Below are 18,859 nucleotides of genomic sequence, written 5' to 3' on the forward strand. Positions count from 1 at the left end.
ATTTGTTGAGTTGTATCCAGTGCTTTTTCTGCATCTATTAAGATGGTTATATGGTTTTTGTCCTTCATTCTGTTGATGTGATGTATCACATTTATTAATTTGCATATGTTGAACTATCCTTGCATGCCAGGTAGAAACCTCACCTAATCTTTTGAAAGTGCTGTTGGATGTGGCTTGCTAGTACTGTATTGAGAATTTCTGCATCTAGATTAATCAGGAATATTGACCTGTAGATTTTCTGCATGTGTCCTTGTCTGCTTTTGGTATCAGGGTGACACTGGCCTGATAGAATGAATCAGGGAAAATTCCCTCCTCCTCAATTTTTTGGAATGGTTTCAGGAGGATTGGTATTAGTTCTTCTTTATGTATTTGGTAGAATTCAGCTGTGAATCCATCTGGTCTTGGGCTTTTCCTTGTTGAGAGACTTTTTATTGCTGATTCAATCTTGCTACTCATTATTGCTCTGTTCAGGTTTTCTAGTTATTCCTCATTCAATCTTGGTAGACTCTATGTTTCCAGGAATTTATCCATTTCCTCTGGGTTTTCCAGTTTGTCATATAGTCTCTGATGATCTTTTGTATTTCTGTGGTATCAGTTGTAATATCTCCTTTTCCATTTCTGATTTTATTTACAGATATTCATTTCTTCAAATAAGATATGAAAGGAGAAATTTATTCTCTCTTCTTGGTTAGTCTAGATAGCAGTTTATCAATCTTGTTTTCAGCTTTTTAAAGAATCATCTTTTTATTTCATTGATTCTCTGTATTTTTTCTCTATTTCATTTAGCTCTGCTCTGATCTTTATTTATTTTCTTCTAATTTTGTATTTGATTTGTTCTTGCTTTTCTAGTTCCTTGAGGTGCATTGTTAGAGTGTTAGTTTGTAATCTTTCTACTTTTTTGCTGTAGGCATTTATCGCTATAAAATTCCTCTCTTAACCCTGTTTTTGCTGTATCCCACAGGTTTTGGTATATTGTGCTTCTATCTTCGTTTGTTTCAATACATTTTTTATTTCCATCTTAATTTCTCCATTGACTCAATATTAATTCGGAAGCATGTTTAATTTCCATGTTGCAAATTTGTATATATATAGTTGTATATATTTGTATAGTATACATATTTAAATAGTATAAATTATGCATTTGTATAGTTTACAGAGTTCTTCTTGGTACAGACTTCTAATTTTACTCTATTGTGGTCTGAGAAGATACCTGATATGATTTTGAACTTTTAAGTTTGTTGAGACTTGTTTTGTGGTCTAACATATGGTCTATCCTGGAGGATGTTCCATGTGCTGATGAAAAGAATATATATTCTGCGTTTGTTAGATAAAATGTTCTGTAAATGTCTGTGAGGTCCATTTGGTCTGATGTCCTGTTTCAATCCAATGTTTCTTTGTTTATCTTCTGTCTAGATATTCTGCCTAATGCTGAGAGTGTGGTATTGAAGACCCCCATTATTATTGTATTGCAGTATATCTATCTGTCTTTAGATTAGTAATATTTGCTTTACGAATCTGGGTGCTCCAGTGTTGGGTGTGTATATATTTAGCGTTGTTATATCCTCTTGCTAGATTTATCCCTTTATCGTTACGTAATGACTTTGTCTTTTTTTTCTTTTTACTCTTCCTGACTTAAAGTCCATTTTATCTGATATAAGTATACCTAGTTATTCCTGCTCACTATTGGTTTCTGTTTGCTTGGAATATATTTTTTCATCCCTTTATTTCAGTCTATATGTGTCTTTAATGATAAGGTGAGTTTCTTGCAAGCAGAATCATTTTTTGATCATGGATCATTTTTAATCCACTTAGCTATTCTATCTTTTAAGAGGATAATTTAATTTGTTCATGTTCAAGGTTATTCTTGATATGTAAGGCTTCGTTCCCATCATGTTGTTTTCTGGTTGTTTCATATACTTCTTGTTCCTTTCTTATAGTTTGGCATTGTGTTTTGGTGGATTTCTGTAGTGGTAGCATTTGAGTTCTTTCTCTTCCTCCTTTGTATAACTGCTTTGCCAGTGACTTTTATACTTTTGTGTGTTTTCATAATGGTAAATGTTGTCCTTTAGCTTCTATGTTTAGGACTTGCTTGAGCATTTGTAGAACTGGTCTAGTAGTAATGAATTGCCTCACCATCTGTTTGTCTGGGGTGACTTTGTATCTCCTTCATTTATGAAAGATAATTTTGCTGGATATAGTATTCTTGGGTGGCAGCATTTTTTTCTTTCAGTGTGTTGAATATACCATCCCATTCTCTTATGGCCTGTAAGGCTTCTGCTGAGAAATTTGTTAGTCTTAAGGAATTTCCTTTATGGGTGACTAGATGCTTTTCTCTTGCTGCTTTTAAGATTTTCTCTTTGACTTTAGACAGTCTGACTATAATGTGCCATGCAGAAGATCTTTTATTGTTGTATTTTCCTGTGGTTCATTTGAACTTCCTTTATCTGACTGTCTACATCTCTTGCTAGACTTGAGAACTTTTCATCTATTATTTCATTAAATTAGTTTTCTTTTTTAAAAAAAAACTGATTTATTTTTAGAGATAGGGTCTTGCTCTGTCACCCAGGCTGGAGTGCAGTGGCACAATCCTAGCTCACAGTAACCTCAAACTCCTGGGCCCAGCATCCCAAGCAGCTAGTACTATAGGTGCATGCCATGACACCCAGCTAATTTTTTTCTTTTTTGTAGAGATAGGGTCTTGCTATGTTGCCCAGGGTGGTCCCAAATTCCTGGCCTCAAACAATCTTCCCACTTGGCCTCCCAATGCACTGGTATTATAGGCGTAAGCCACCACACCTGGCCCTAATTCATTAATGTATTTTCTAATCCTTTGTTTCTTTGCCCTTAAGGATACCAATAATTTGCAAATTTAGTTGCTTTATGTTGTCGTAAATATCATGAAACCTTTGCTTATTTGTTTTTATTCTTTTTTCTTTATCTTTGTCTGACTGGATTATTTCAAAAGACCTGTCTTCAAGTTTTGAGATTTCCTCTGTCTCATCTAGTCTATTGTTGATGCTTTCAAATGTATTTTGTATTTCCTTCCATGAATTCTTCAGTTCCAGAATTTGTTTGGTTATTTTTTAAAATGTCTCTGATAAATTTCTCATTCATATCCTGAATTGTTTTTCTAATTTATTTGTATTGTTTGTTCAGTATTCTCTTCTATTTAAAATCAATTATTTTGATTTTTTTTTTTTTTAATTTGAGACAAGAGTCTCACTCTTGCCCAGACTGGAGTGCAGTGGCACGATCTCGGCTCACTGCAACCTCCTCCTCCCAGGTTCAAGCAATTCTCCTGCCTCAGCCTTGCGAGTGGCTGAGATTACAAGCATGCACCACCACACCCAGCTCATTTTTGTACTTTAGTAGAGACAAGGTTTCACCACATTGGCCAGGCTGGTCTGGAACTCCTGACCTCAAGTGATCTGCCTGCCTCGGCCTCCCAATGTTGGGATTACAGGTGTGAGCCACCGCACCTGGCCTAAAAATCAGTATTTCAAATTCTTTATCTGAGATCTCAAAAATTTATTTTTGGTGACCGGGCGTGGTGGCTCACACCTGTAATCCCAACACTTTGGGAGGCTGCGGTGGGTGGATCATCAGGTCAGGAGTACGAGACCAGCCTGACCAATATGATGGTGAAACCCCATCTCTACTAAAAATACAAAAAAAATTAGCCAGGCATGGTGGCACATGCCTGTAATCCCAGCTACTCAGGAGGCTAAGGCAGGAGAATCGTTTGAACCCAGGAGGCAGAGGTTACAGTGAGCTGAGATTGTGCCACTGTATTCCAGCCTGGGTGACAGCGTGAGACTCCATCTCAAAAAAAAAAAAATTCTTTTTGGTTAAGACCTATTGCTGGATAATTATGATATTCCTTCGAAGGTGTCATATTTCCTTGCTTTTTCATGTTTCCTGTGTCCTTATGTTGATATCTGTATGCCCTCTCTAACAGTTGCTTTTTCCTATTTTTATTTTTATAGGAGACGACTTGCCTGAAGATGTATTTATGGTGTTGGTTGGGTAGGGTACTTTGGCTTTGCTTCTCAGCATGTGCAGTAGTGTAGTCTCTGTGTGGTTTCTTTGGCTAGTATCTGTAGCCAAAGCATTGGTAGTATCTGTGATTTTCTTGGTGGGTTAGGGTGTGTTTATCAGTGGAGGCTGTGGCAAGGTTGTGTGCTAGGGCCTGGGATGCCAGGTAGGCCAATCTTCAGGCCCCAGAGGTGGCAAGGGTGGGGTAGGCATGCCTATCTTTGTGCCCCAGAGTGGTGTACACTGGCACTTGTGTTGGCAACTACTGGCAGGTCAATTCTTAGGGCTCCAAGTGGTTTGTTTAGAATGCCAGCAGTGGCTGCAATGGAGTAGGTGGGCAGGCAAGTTCTTGGATCCCTGGGCAGCTGAGCTGGCATGGCATGTGCAATGGCAATACCAATGGCATGAAAATTCTCTGGGTCCCAAACAGTGTGTACTGATGTTGGTGGCTGTGATGAGTTGGGTGGATCAGTCTCCAGGCCTGCAAGTGGTGCTGGCAGGTAGGTGCCAGCTGAGGTGGTAGCAGCAGAGAGTTTAGGTCCAACCTCAGGCTCCCAGGAGGAGTGCTCTGTCTTGAAGCCAGGCTGGATGGGCTTGCGCTCAGGCCCCCCACTGGTGAAAGTAGGCACAAGCTGTGGTGGGTGGGCGTGGAGCGACCTTCAGGCAGGTGGAGTGCTCAGGCGAGAGATGGTAGCATCCACACTGAGGCTCTGCTACTGGAGAGGGTGGGGCCAACTTTGGTGGCCACAGCCTGGGCCAGTGGTGGAAAATCCATGTCTCCTTCATGCTCCAGCATCACTGGGTCTCACCCCTGCCACCCTGACTGCATCAGCCTATGCCCAGCTCACAACCAAGTCCCAGAAGCAACTCAAGCCCCACTTACATCCCTGTCTCAGATCACAGCAGTGCTCACTTCCCAGCCCCAGCCACTTCCACCCAGGCCTTGCTCACTTCCTAGCCCCTACTGTGGGAGCATACCTGGCTTGCTCCCCTGTCCCAGCAGTGACAGCTTGAGTTTCCATAATACTCCACAGTCCCAGGGCCACTGGGTCCCAGGACAGCATGTAGTTTTCCAGAGGCTAGTTTTGAAAATGGTGACTTGCTGAGGCCACTTAGGTCTCAGAAAGGGTGTGGAACCCAGTGCAACCTTCCTTCCTGGAGCTCTTCCATCCCACAGTCTCCTGGAAGCTTCCTATATTCGCTTCAAGGGTTGGGAGGGTCAAGAGGTTGTCTTGCCAGGATTGCATGATTCCATGGTGAGGAAGTGGGCCACTAGAAATCTCCTACTTGTGGATGGCAAGCCACCCAGGTGCCGACGCAAGAGACCGAGGGCACGAGCTGTTCCAGTATAATAAAATATATAAAATAACAAGAGTTATACTAGATATAGATCATAGATATGATTATATATAAATATTATTAATCATTACTCTGTAGTAATTACTCTTTATTCCAATATTATAATAATCCTCACTCTATAATCATAACCTAGAAAAAACCAGGCCATACAGAGATAGGAGCTGAGGGGACATGGTGAGAAGTGACCAGAAGACAAGAGCGTGAGCCTTCCGTTATGCCCGGACAGGGCCACCAGAGGCCTTCTTGGTCTAGCAGGAATGCCAGCGTCTGGGAAGACGCCCGTTACCAAGTGGACCGTGGTCTAGTGGTAGTGTCAGTGCCAAGGAAAAGTACCTGCTACTCAACAGACCAGGAAAGGTAAAGGGAGTCTCCCTTTCCCTGGAGGAGTTTAGAGAAGACTCTACTCCACCACCTCTTGTGGAGGGCCTGACTGATGTCAGGCCCGCCCACAGTTATCCGGAGGCCTAACTGTCTCCCTGTGATGCTGTGCTTCAGTGGTCACGCTCCTGGTCCGCTTTCATGTTCCATCCTGTACACCTGGCTCTGCCTTCTAGATAGCAGCAGCAGAATTAGTGAAAGTATTAAAAGTCTCTGAAATGCAGAAATAATAGCATAAGCTGTCTCTCCTCTCTCTCTCTCCACCTCGGCTGCCAAACAGGGAAGGGCCTCCTGTCCAGTGGACACGTAACCCACGTGGCCTTACCTATCATTGGAGACGGCTCACACTCCTTACTCTGCCCCCTTGTCCTGTATCCAATAAATAACAGCACAGCCTGGCATTCGGGGACACTACCAGTCTCTGCGTCTTGGTGGTAGTGGTACCCCGGGCCCAGCTGTCTTTTATCTCTTTGTCTTGCGTCTTTATTTCTACGATCTCTTGTCTCCACACACGGGGAGAAAAACCCACAGACCCTGTAGGGCTGGTCCCTACACCTACTCTCCTCTTCCCTGTATTGGGAATTGACTCCTGATGCCCAGCCGAACCCAGCCAGAGAGGCTGCCTCTCCTCCTCCTTCCCCACTTTTGGTGTTCCCTCACTTCTCTGTTGAGTTCCAGCGTTCTCTCTTGGATAATGTACTTTGAGTGTGACTGTCTATACACTGCTGTGATTCTGCTGAGTGGAGGAACTGGGCATGAAACACTTGTCAGCCATCTTGACCACTCTCCAACCAATTTCTTCTGATGAGATGCCGGCTAGCTGTGAATCTTACTGGGATTCCCTTGTAAGTTTTCAGTTATTTTTCTCTTGCTGCTTTCAATGTTTTCTCCTTGTCTTTGACTTTCAGTATTTTAACTCTGATGTGTCTGTTTTACAAATCTCTGTTTTATCCTACTTGAAACTCCATTAAGCTTCCTAGATAAATTATTTTTAAATATGTTTAGAAAGTTTTTATCTATCATTTCTCCAAATATTTTTCCTGCTCCTTTCTCTCTCAACTCTGCTTCTGGTACTCTAAATATATACATATATATTTACAAATATATATATGTATATATGTATATATACAAATATATACATATATATGTGTGTGTGTGTGTGTGCTTGATGGTGTCCACTTTCCCCTGATGATCTCTTCATTTTTCATCATTCTTTTTTTCTCTCTTGTTGGTCTCCCACTTTTCTCTGAGGACCTGTTCATTTTCCTTCATTCTTCTCCCTCGGGGCTAGATATTACTATCTGTTTGCTTATTTGGTTAATGACCAGCTGGGTTAATTGTGTGAAATCCATTTCTTCCCTGCAGTATAAAGCTTCTGATGTTTCTTCTCATGGAAGGCAGCCTTGGGTTTGTTCATAGTGACCCTAAGGTGACAGTGGTTTGGACAAGGATCTCTTTGACTGTCTCCTTCCATGACCATACGCTCCTGTTTAGTTCTGATAATTGCTGGCTGATTGTTCATAATTTGCAACAGTGCCCTGGGGTATAAATGGATTCCTAGACTGATCCAGTTAGAATTAGATCAGAGCTCATTGAAGGGATAGTTACCAAGGTCAGTATTGAAGAATGGTTCTGACCACAGGAGGGCTCTTCCAGCTATCTTTCCTCATTTTTCTCTGGCATAATTTATAGTTAATACAAACCATGGTATATAATTGCTGGCAGATTATAGTTTCACCTACATTTCCAGTGAGTTTACCAATCTTCTTGATATTGCCCATCATCACCTCCAGTAATTCTGAGTGCACCACTTCCTGGCCATCTTGGAAGCTGAGCATAAGAATGGAGCCGCCACCTCCTGGCCATCTTGGAGGCACACTCAGTCTGGAGCAACAGGAACTTTGCCTCAGCAACAGGTAGCTGGGGGCAGGATGAGAATTATTGATATCCATGCCCTCTTCTACTGTGTTCTTGGCTGTTACCAGTCTGGAATAGAGTTTCTGCCTCCCTGAGCTGGGAGAGTGAAAAGGAAGGTAGATCTTTAATACCACAGACATTCTCTGTTCTTACTGAATTTTAAAAGATTTTATTGAATAAATGTTTCTTTATATGCTGTGTCCTCTTTAGATCAGTCCTTGGGGTGTGTGAGACTTGTTTGGACCACAGGAAGGCTTCTCCTGTCTCTCTCTTCTCTTAGTTTTCTCTAGGAATTAGCCATTCTATTGTTTAGTCTGTTACTCCAGTGAATTTACCAATCTCCTTCCAAATGCCTCTCAGCATTAGGCTTGAAACTGTCTTTGCTCTGTTAAAAATGAAATCGGTTTCTTTGTGATGAGGTGTGAAGCTCACTGTTTTATGGTGTGTCTCTCCCCTGGGCAAAATCACTGAGCCAAGGCTGTGGAGCTGGGGGTCGGGAAAATGGGATACTTCTCTGTAAGTGACACCTCCGTTTTAGGACCTAATCTCTGATGGAAAGGAGGAGGCAGTAGACATGGGTCTTCTCAACTTGCCTCTCCCTACCTGGTCCTCCGCTCATGGGCCAGTACAAGCCTGATTAGAACCCCAGTATCCTCAGGGGTGTCCTGCCTAAGGCAGAGCCTGTATCCCCCAAGTGGGGCTCTACACAAATGGAGGCCTCACCTTGCAGGAACCCCGGCCAGGAAGTAGCCTCAGCAAAGGTGCATCCATGTGTGCTGGTGGGTGAGTCAGGTGGGGGAAGTTTATGTTGGTGTCAAGGGGAGGTGAGTATGTGTGTGTTGGGGGGACATATGGGAGTGGCTTGTGGCTGTGTGCATGTGTAAGGCATGGGTGGCAGTGGATGAGCTGGTGAGGGCTGGGGTTGGATGGGGCAGGTGTTGGGGGTGGGGTGGGGGGTTTATGCATGGGTGGGCACATGTGTGATGGCACATAAGTGAGTTTGGGAGGTGGGTGTGGGGTGTCCGTATGTGTGTGGAGATGTATGCGGATCATGGTTGGGTGGGATGTGGGGAAGCAGTGTGCTGTGTGGGTGGGGACAGGCATGTGTGTGGGTAGGTGTGCAGACAGCTGTGGGGGTGGAGCTGAGGGATTCAGGGTGTATGTCCTGAGGAGTATGCAAGTGTGTGGGTGGGCATGTGGCTGGTAAATATTTGTGGGGACATAAGCATGCGATGTGGTTTGGATGTGTGTCCCCTCCAAATCTCATGTTGAACTGTGGGCCCCCCTGTGGGAGGTGGGACCTGGTAGGAGGTGACTAGATCGTGGGGATGGATCCCTCATGAGTAGCTTAGTGCCATCCCCTTGGGGACTCAGTTAGTTCACATGAGACCTGGGAGTTTAGAAGAGCCTGGGACACCCCCGCCTTCTCTCTCTCCCTCTCTCTCTTGCCATGTGATGGACAGGCTCCCCTTCGCCCTCCACTGGGAGTGGAAGCTCCCTGAGGTCTCTCCAGAAGCAGATGCTGGAACCCCACTTCCTGTGCAGCCTGCAGAACCACAAGCCTGTTAAACCTCTTTTCTAATTACCCAGTCTCAGCTGTTCCTTTACAGCAACGCAAATGGACTAACAGCATGTGGAAGTGTGTGGGGCGGAGCACTGTGTGCTGGGAAGGCACCTGGGGTGTTGCTCAGTGGGGGACTGTGTGGGGCTGTAGGGGGCTACTGCATGCTGAGGACTCGGTATGGGGGTGGGATCAGCAGGTTCCTGTGTGTGTGTGCACATACATGTTAACACGTGGCAGGTTTTTATGTGAGGAGAGGATGGGTGTGGGTATCAGTGTGTGTGGATGTGTAAGTGGGTCTGTGTGTGCGAGGTAGACAAGAGCAGGTAAATGTGAGGGTGGGAACATGAGGGGGTACGTGGGGGTGGGGGTGAGTAGGGGGTGGGGATGTGGGGGTGGGGAGTGAGTATGTCGGGGTGGGGGTGACCAGGTGGGTGGGGGGTGGGTATGTGGGGGTGACTCAGTGGGTGGGGGTGGGTACGTGGGTGTAGGTACATGGGGGAGTAGATGTCAGTAGGTGGATGGTGCATTTGTAGAGTGGGTGCATGTGGGGAGCTGGGGACGTGGGGGTGTGCAGGATGAACCCTGTAGGGGTGTGACCATGCAGGGGAGCACCACCCCAGGCCTCGGGCCCACATTCCCTGTGCCGGATGGACTGGCACTCCTGACAGGGCTCCCGCAGCGGTGCCTAGTTCTCTCCTGGGCATGGGGCCCCTCTGACCTGGGCCCTGGCCCTAGGCCACCAACTCCTCTTCCCAGGGACATCTCCCCAGTCCAGACCCCTCTTCTCAGTCTCTCCTGCCTGCACGAGCTCCTTGGAGGATGGGACACAAGGGGGCCAAGCCAACAAGCCCGGCCCCAGGAAGGCCCCTCCAGAGCCCCAGGGGGTCCAGATCTCCAGGGATCACAGCCCCAGGCACGAGGCCGGAACCCCGCCCTGTGGAGCAGAGCAGAGCAAGGCCCACTGCTCACCTCTCTTGCACAGGTACAGCCACGTGGGGTCCCACTGGCTCTCCTTGGCAAAGACAGCCTGCCGTAGCTGCAAGCCCATGTACTCCAGGAGCCGCCTCCGCGCCAGGAACGTCTCGCGCTCTGCCGGCGTCAGCGTGTGGAAGGGGCAGTGGGCAATCCTCCGGTCCTGCAGCACGGCACCAGGGTCACCACAGGGTCCCGGGCCCGCCCCTCACTGCTGGGGTGACTCTCGGTATTCGAGGGCCCCTCTCAGCTCTCGTGATGTAAAACTGAGGACGAACCCAGACAGACACACAAAGCTGGGAGCACACACAGCTGCACCTGGCATGAGCTCAGCACTTTGGGGGGTTCACCTCTGCAGCCAAGGGGCTGCTCTGGGGGAGGCGCTAGGAACCTTGAGCCCAGTTTTGCCCCAGAGAAGCTAATGCCCCAGTCGGGGGCCCTGCACGTGACCCACACTCCCCCTCCTTCCTCACAGGAGGCTTACCACCTACCTGGAAGAATCTGAAGTAGCCATAGTCCACGGCTGTGCCCACTGCCTCCTTTTCCCCCTGCCTGAGTATCACGGGCTTCAGGATGTCGGCCCCGTGACTGATGAGTCGGTCAATCTGTGGAGAACAGAACCAGGTCAAACACGCAAGGACACCCCAGCTACTGGGAGCAGCGGAAGCACCGCCTGAGAAGGGCCATGGTCACCTGCAGTCCCCACCGAGGCCACCCTTGCAGGTGTGTGGGAATGCCCATGAAACAAACGGGGAAAGGGAGACGCGGCTGACCTCATGGACAAGCAGTTGGGGCTGAGCCTCGCCCTAATGATGTCACAGCGAAGTCAAGGCTAGGCCACGCCTCGGGGAGCCCTCCCTGGCACCCAACTCCCAGCACGATAGAATCAATAGAGTCTGTGACGTCCATTACAGTCCTGCTCCCCTCAGGCTGTCAGTGACATGAAGGCAGACACCAGGCAGCTCTTGTTCTTCATCAGATCCCAACACGCCATGGGGCATGTTGCTCAACAAGACAGCGAGTGCACGCGTATGCTTGTATGTAGATGTGTGCGGGGCAGGGGGCCAGTGTGTATGCATGCATGGGTATGTGTATGTGTTCATGGGTGGGTGTATGTGTATTCATGGGTGGGTGGGTGTGAGTGTGCCTGCATGTATGTGGGTGTGTGGATGTGTGTGTGTGTGTGTGTGCATGTGTGGGGCTAGTGGGTGAGCATATGTGGATATGTGCATGCATGTTCATAGGTGGGTAGGTGTGAGTGTGCCTGCATGCATGTAGGTGCACAGTGTGTGTGTGTGTGCATGCATGTGTGTCTGTGCGTGAGTGGGGGCCAGTGTGTGTGCATGCATAAGGGCACGCATGTGTGTTTGTGAGTGCAAGTATGCCTGACAAATGTGTGAATGCATGCATCTGTGTGCATGTGTGCCTGACTTGTGGCAAACATACCACAGCAATGGTCTCTGGCTCAATAGGTACAACAATCCCATCCAAAGCAAATATCATCTAAAGATGCTGCCCCTCCTGACATGGGAGGAGGCAAGTTCTATCGGGGGGCCTGGCAGGCTCAGGGCAGCCTGTGTGAATGGAGGAAAACCAGGCCATCATCTGTGGAAGGCTCACTGCTGTCTGTGTGGGTGCCTTGCTAGCCAAGTGCAAGCAGGGCCATAATTTGGGGATACATGACTCCCCCGGTGAGATCCTCACACTCTGTGACATGTGTAACACACATTCCACACAAACACAGGAGCCCTGCATTCTCAGCAACACATGAGCACAATGCCTTGGGCATGGCACCAGGCACAGTGCAGGACGGTGGAGTGGCCAATGCCACCAACACCAGTGGCTGGCCTGGCCTGAACGGCTGACTCCCTGGCACGTGGGGGCATAGGTGGAGTTTATACACAGATTCCTCAAGGCCAAGTGAGGCCAGGCAAGGCCTACACCAGGCAGAGGAGGAAGCTGTTTTCCACTGCTCCAGAGGATGGAGCCACACAGATCCACCCATGAGACCCCCGTCTTCTTGACTCTCCTTCCTGCTGAAGCCATGACAACTTGCCAAAAGTCCCATGAGTCGGTTCCCTGCTGGACATCCCTCCAAGGCCCCACCACCTCATCAAATCTTTTTCAGGAAAAGGTGGGAAGATGGTTGGTGAGCGAGGGCTGGGCACAGGCTGCCACAGGTGCGTGGTGATGGACAGCTGGGTGGACGACAGATCGACCCTTCCCTGCCCAATGTTGCTGGGGGACTTGCCAGCCCACCCCCACCCCCACCCCCCAAGTCTTGTCTATGTAGGGCACCCAGGCCTCACTCAGTCCTGGCACCGGGACGGCTTCTCTGGACAGCTCTGCCAGGGCAGTGATGCAGCCACCTACCCCACCCCACCCCCGGGCTCCCAGGACTGGCTACTCAGCAGCACCTGGGATTCACCTCTTAGTCTCACCCTGCTGGGCACCTTCTCCCCTCTGGCCCAACATCCCAGCAGAAGCCTCTGCCCAAACATCCTTCCTGGGAACCTCTGCATCCCCACAGCTCCCACATCTCCACAGACCCTTCCACACTGACCCCAACCCCGGGAGTCACTGGGGACAGCCAGCCCCAGCAGGGTGTGCAGTGTGTGCTTTGGCCTGAGGCTTTCTCACCCCAGGTCCCATGTCCTCACCCCTTCCTCCCCCACCACAGCCCCTCCCCATCTGCTGACCTGCCCGTCACTCACCAGGAGTATCTTCCCACCCTTGGCCCTGGCTGCCCGGAGTGACCACCTCATCCACGGTGAGAACTGAGATACACTTTGCTGTCCCTGTGCTAAACCATTCACTCGCCAACCCTATCCTCCAGATCCTCACCTCCCAAGCCCCCGCATCTGAACTACGACATCATTGCCTCCGCCCCACACCCCCAGGCACCCTGCCCCACCTCCACGGCCCAATGACCCCGTCCCCCTGCTGAGGCTCCCCAGGCATGCCCTCGGCTGCAGCTGGATAAGCTGGCCCCTCCATCCCCGGAGCCCGCCTCTCCAGTGGCCCTGTCCTCCACACCTCTTTAGACCCCAGTGGCATCAGCACACTCTAGAAACCAGCCCTGCCCAGGGGGCTCTGCCTCTGAGACCACAAACCCTGCTGAACAGCACCGGGAGGGAAGGCTGGGACCTTTCCGGTAAGAGGAAGGGGCGGCCTGAGGCTGACCAGCCCAGCGTGTGTCTCTGAGGAGTTTCTCATGATCAGTGGGCTTGAACATGGATCCTTCAGTGGGACTTGCTCTGCTCTCAAATTAGGGAAATTTGGGGCCCCATATCTAAGCAGAGCCTGCTCAGTGAGAGGAGCTAGAAATGTTTGTGAGAACAGGATTTTGTCCCCCTGGAGGTCACAGAAAAGCCACAGTGAGGGAGGGAATTTCTGAAGTTCCTCTGGCTGATGAAAGCTCCTTTCTGCAGTGGCTTTTCTCCAGACACTGCTAACCCATGTTCTGGCAGCCCCTTCCTTGGCCGTTCAAAGACAAATGTGGAACCCATGCCTGGTGCTGCAGCCATCCAAATGGCGGGGCCCAGGGAGTCAGCGGGACCCGGGGTCAAGGTTTGAGCTTCACGCATTCATTTCTGGGACAATCTTTAGAAAGTTTAGTATGAGAATATTCAGGAGGCCTGGTGACCCCAGACCCTGAACGAGCTCCACCTCAGGCCTGTGCATCCCATGTGCTCACCACGGGCCGAGGCCAAGAACAGCAGCCAAGGAGAAAGGAGAAGAGGACTGTAAACGCCGAAGCTGTGTGCGGTGGGTTCACTTGGGTCCCCTAAAAAGGTAAGCTGAAGTCCTAACCCCCGGGATCTGTGAACGTGACTTTATTTGGACATAGGGTTATTGAAGATGATCAAAGTAACATGAGGTCCTTAGGGTGGTGCCTGGTCCAATATGACCATTGTCTTTTAAGAAGGGACGTTTGGCTGCAGACACAGACACGCATGCAGGCAGAACACCATGAGCTGAGGAGGGCAGAGGTGGCCACCAAGCCCCCAGAAGCCACAGCAAGCTCTGCACCAGGGTCGCAACCCTGCAACACCTCGATCGCGGCCTCCACCCTCCAGGACCAGAGCCAGCTCACTTCTGTGGCTTCAGCCGCCCAGGCTATGGTCTGCTGCAGCAGCCACAGGAGCGTCCAGAGGAAGAGCCCCTGAGACAAGGTTCTGCCACAGCCTGAACAGCAAGACGTGGTGGGAGATGGAGGCTTCGCCAGGACCCAGGCAGCCCAGGCCTCTAGCAGAAGGGTCCTGCAGCACCATCGTTTACGTATACCCCCAAGCCAGGGCACCCCTAGGGTTTCAGGGACTCTGTGGACTCAGATCCCATGAATGCATCATAGAGAAAAGCACCAGATTCTCCAGGAGGCTATGGAAAAGTATTCGTGAAAGTTCCTAGCTGAAACTATAAAACTCTTAGAAGAAAACACAGGAAGAAGCTTCATGACGTTTCTTGGCTATGACACCAAAGGCATGAAAATTAAAAACTTTTGTAGATCAAAATATTTGTAAATTACATATCCGATAAGGGATTAACATCTAGAATAGATAGAAATGTCCTAAAACTCAATAATAATAAAAAAAAGATTCAAAAATTGCCAAAGGAGTTGAATAGACATTTCTCCAAATAAGATACATAAATGGCCAATAAGCATATGAAAAGATGTTCAACATCACTAATCATTAGGGAAATACAAATCAAAGCCACAATGAGAAGGCCAGGTGCGGTGACTCACGCCTGTGATCCCAGCACTTTGGGAGGCCAAGACAGGTGGATCGCTTGAGGCCAGGAGTTCAAGGCCAGCCTTGCCAACATGGCGAAACCCCAGCTCTACTAAAGATACAAAAATTGGCTGGGTGTGGTGGTGGGCGCCTGTAATCCCAACAAGAATCACTTGAACCCGGGAGGTGGAGGTTGCAGTGAGCAGAGATCACATGACTGCACTCCTGCCTGGGTGACAGAGTGAGACTCTGTTAAAAAACACACAGACACACACACACACACACACACACAATAAAATACCATCTCACATCCATTAGGATGGCTACTATCAAAAAGACAGAAAATAACAAGTCTTGGTGATAGTCTGGAGTGACTGGAACTCTGTGCACTGTTGCAGAGAACATGAAACAGTGCAGCTGCCGTGGAAACAGTATGGAGGTTCTTCAAAACATTAAACGTATGGCCGGGCACGGTGGCTCAGGCCTGTAATCCCAGCACTTTGGGAGGCCGAGGCGGGCAGATCACCTGAGGTCAGGAGTTCAAGACCAGCCTCACCAACATGGTGAAATCCCGTCTCTACTAAAAATATAAAAATCAGCCGGGTGTGGTGGCACACACGTGTAATCCCAGCTACTCAGGAGGGTGAGGCAGGAAGATTGCTTGAACCTGAGAGGCAGAGGTTGCAATGAGCTGAGATCACACCTCTGTACTCCAGCCTGGGCAACAGAGTGAGACTCCGACTCAAAAAAAAAAAAATTAAACATAGAATGATTATACCATAGGACCCAGCCATCCCACTTCCTGGCAAGTTCCCAGAAGAACTGAAAGTGGGCTCTTGAAGAGAAACGTGTCCATTGGCTGAGGGGGACGGCAGGGGAGACAGAGACAGACAGGGCCAGAGTCGGGGGCACGGTCAGGTACTCAGAAGTGGTGAGTCTAGGTGAGGGCTCAGGGTGTCCTTGTACTGCTTTCAACCTTTCTGTGAGTCTGAAAAGAATTAAAATTAGTAAATAAACAAACAGTAATGAAATAAAGAAGTCGAAGCCCAGTCAGCTGATTTCAGGTCTGGGGTGAGAATATACGTGTTGTGTAGGGGTCACCTGGATGCCCCAGAAAGCCAGGCAGGTGTCAGGGCCAGGATCACGGCAAAGGACCAGGAGTCAGCTCACAGCGCACAACAGTCAGAGATGAGACCATTTAAGGGAGGTTTAAAAAAAGGAGCCCTTCCCCTTCCTAAATATCTAGTGGAAGCAGACAGCATGGTTAGGGTTGGCAGCACTACCAGGTTCCCTAACCCCGGATGAGGCACTGGGGAGCCCCCAACCCTGGACAAGGCACTGGGGAGCCTCCCAACCCCGGACAAGATGGTGGGGAGCCCCCTAACCCCGGACGAGGCGCTGGGGAGCCTCCTAACCCCGGACAAGATGCTGGGGAGCCCCCTAACCCTGGATGAGGCGCTGGGGAGCCCCCAACCCTGAACAAGTCGCTGGGAAGCCCCCTAACCCCAGATGAGGCGCTGGGAGCCCCCAACCCCGGACGAAGCACTATTCTGTATGTTCAAGGCACATTCAGCGTGCACACACAACAACGCTGCCCCCTGAGCTGCCTCTCCAGTCTCGTGTCCTTTCTCTATTTACTCAGACTTAGATGAACAAGAGACTGGTCATCAATCCTGGGCCCCATGAAGCTCCGAAAGAACATTAGGGGGCCCCTCCCAGCCCCCAGGTCCAGAAATGGTGCCGACTATCCACACACACTGTTTCATTCCATCCTCTGCCGCCTACGGAAAACTGACTTCTGCATCCTCACTTAGTCTATCCAGACAGAACAGGGTGTTAGGAAGAAGGACAAGCCTTAAAATCAGATCTGGAAACAGCATCTCAAGGTAAGTCTCAGTTCTTTTAAGTAAAGCTACCCTTTTGTGACATCAAACAACCTTCCAGACGCCTGAGTCTCGCCCCCCTCCTCCTTCCCCCTTTTTCTCCCTCAGACAGGTAAGAACCAAAGTGTGTACCAAGATGGATTGAGGAAAGCAAGGTCGTGGGTGGTGCCCACAGCAGGCACAGGAAGGGCTGGCATGGGCGGAGGGCAGCAGGCAGCAGGGCACAGAGGGAGGCCCTGCCTGAGCCGAAGCTACGAGAGTTTTCCAGAGCTACGTGGGAGGGACACTCCAGGGACGTGCCTAGGGCTCAGGACAGAAGGTGTCTCCAGCACAGGCAGGATTTCCTGAGTGTGAGCTTCCACCTAAGAAAGCCGCTCCCTGTGGCCAGGAGACAATGCCCCAAACCCCCGCGCAGCAGCTGCGTGGACCACTGAGAAAGCCAGAATTGTGCAGCTGGACCAAGGTGAGGCCTGTGTCTATCCTGAATCCTGTTTTCACTGAGACAAACTTCAGGGAACTTTTTTGTCTGGTCTGCTGAGTGGATTTGCCACTTCATATTTTTTAAGGCCTGTAAAATACTAAAAGCAGACAATATTTTGTCCTTTCTCCACTATTTAGACCACCAAGGCTTGGAGAACACAGAACAAATGACCCACTGCCCGCCAGGAATGACAGCCAGGCAGAGAAGTCCATGAGGACCCCACCCCCAGACCCCACATTCCCCATGCTCAGGGCCAGCCCACCTCATACTCCTCCCTCCCCCCACCCAGGGCCACCCCAACTTCCTGCCCCCCTCACCAGGGCTACCCAGCCCTCACGCCCCTACCACCCAGGGCCACCCAGCCCTTATACCCCTCACCCAGGGCCACCCACTCCCCTCCCCCCTCACCAGGGCCACCCAGCCCTCACACCCCTCACTCAGGGCCACCCCACCCTCAAACCCCCTCACCAGGGCCACCCCAGCCTCCTGCCCCTCACCAGGGCCAGCTTGCTGTCCATGCTCCTCTGGTGCTCATAGGTCAGGTCACAGGCAACACACAGGGCACTGCCCAAGCCTTTGGTCAGGGGCAGGTTGGGGTCAGCTCCCTGGGTCAGGAGCTCCTTCACAACCTGAACATACAGACAGTCTCGTCAGTGGCCACCATGTCACTTCCCCTGACAGAGGGGAAGGCCCCAGGGCTGGGCCACTCTAGAACTAACCCCTGAAAGCAGGGGCTTCACAGAGGCCACCGCTGGCCCTTCCCATGGATCCTACCCACAGTGGGTCCCGCTGCTGGCCTGTCCCACAGAGGATGATGCTGGGCAGGGAGGGGTCCCATGGCTGGTCTGTTAGGGAGGAGCTAGAACTCCACCCAGGTGGGCCAGTTCCAGCACTTTCTCTGTCCCCTGACAAAATGGGGATTCTCCAGCTTGGTTCCCAGCTCCCACCTTGCCCTTCAGCCCCAGACACAGCCAAGCCCAGGGACCAGTCCCAGCACAGGGTTAGGAGCACATTTGCCTGGTGCCCAGGCTGTCTGCCTCTGCACCGGGGCACCAGTGTCACTGTGACCACTCGGCCAGACGCAGAAGGAGGCACATCTCCCTTCTCCCTACTGTGTACCCAGCCACCAGCTCAGATTCCACCCAGGAAGAAGGACAGCCGTGGCCAAACACGGGTCCTTAGTGTTTGGCTCTCACAAGCTTCTGCCCCTCAGAACAAAGCTCTCTTCCCTCCACACCCCTGCCTCTAACAGGGCCTAGCCCTGAGCAGGGGCCCCACATGACTTATTGAATGGATGACTCCGTGCAGGAGAGAAGAAAGCAGGGAGCAGAGATGCTGGCCTCTGCAGAAGCACCTGGAAGCCCCATTCTACGTCAGCTTTCACAAATTCTATGAATGCCTTCAGCTTTTGCAGACCTCTGCTGAAATGTCACCTCATCTGAGGAGCATTTCATGCCACCCTGCTAAAGTAGCCTGCCTTCCCATCATTCTCCATCCCCTCACCAAGCTTTATTTTCTTCATAATACTTGTCATTTC

At 50.0% G+C, this 18,859-nt stretch overlaps 1 protein-coding gene across 19 annotated transcripts in view; it reads right to left on the reverse strand.

Annotated features, from left to right (window-relative positions):
- The window catches only part of ANKMY1 (ankyrin repeat and MYND domain containing 1), a 100,365-nt gene that overhangs the window by 26,163 nt on the left and 55,343 nt on the right, over positions 1–18,859 (reverse strand). For 15 of the 19 annotated variants that reach the window (XM_054550114.2, XM_054550109.2, XM_054550110.1 and 12 more), the window contains 3 exons: positions 17,820–17,951; positions 10,717–10,830; positions 10,223–10,388 (listed from right to left, as the gene is read on the reverse strand). In XM_054550114.2, coding sequence (XP_054406089.1) covers positions 10,223–10,388; positions 10,717–10,830; positions 17,820–17,951 — 412 coding nt within the window. Of the gene's footprint in view, positions 1–7,840; positions 9,236–10,222; positions 10,389–10,716; positions 10,831–17,819; positions 17,952–18,859 lie in introns of those variants that run through there. The other 4 variants (XM_054550121.1, XM_054550117.1, XM_054550116.1 and 1 more) reach the window with 3 other exon arrangements.

The sequence above is a fragment of the Pongo abelii genome, chromosome 11 (assembly GCF_028885655.2).
Source record: "Pongo abelii isolate AG06213 chromosome 11, NHGRI_mPonAbe1-v2.0_pri, whole genome shotgun sequence".
Lineage (NCBI taxonomy): Eukaryota > Metazoa > Chordata > Mammalia > Primates > Hominidae > Pongo > Pongo abelii.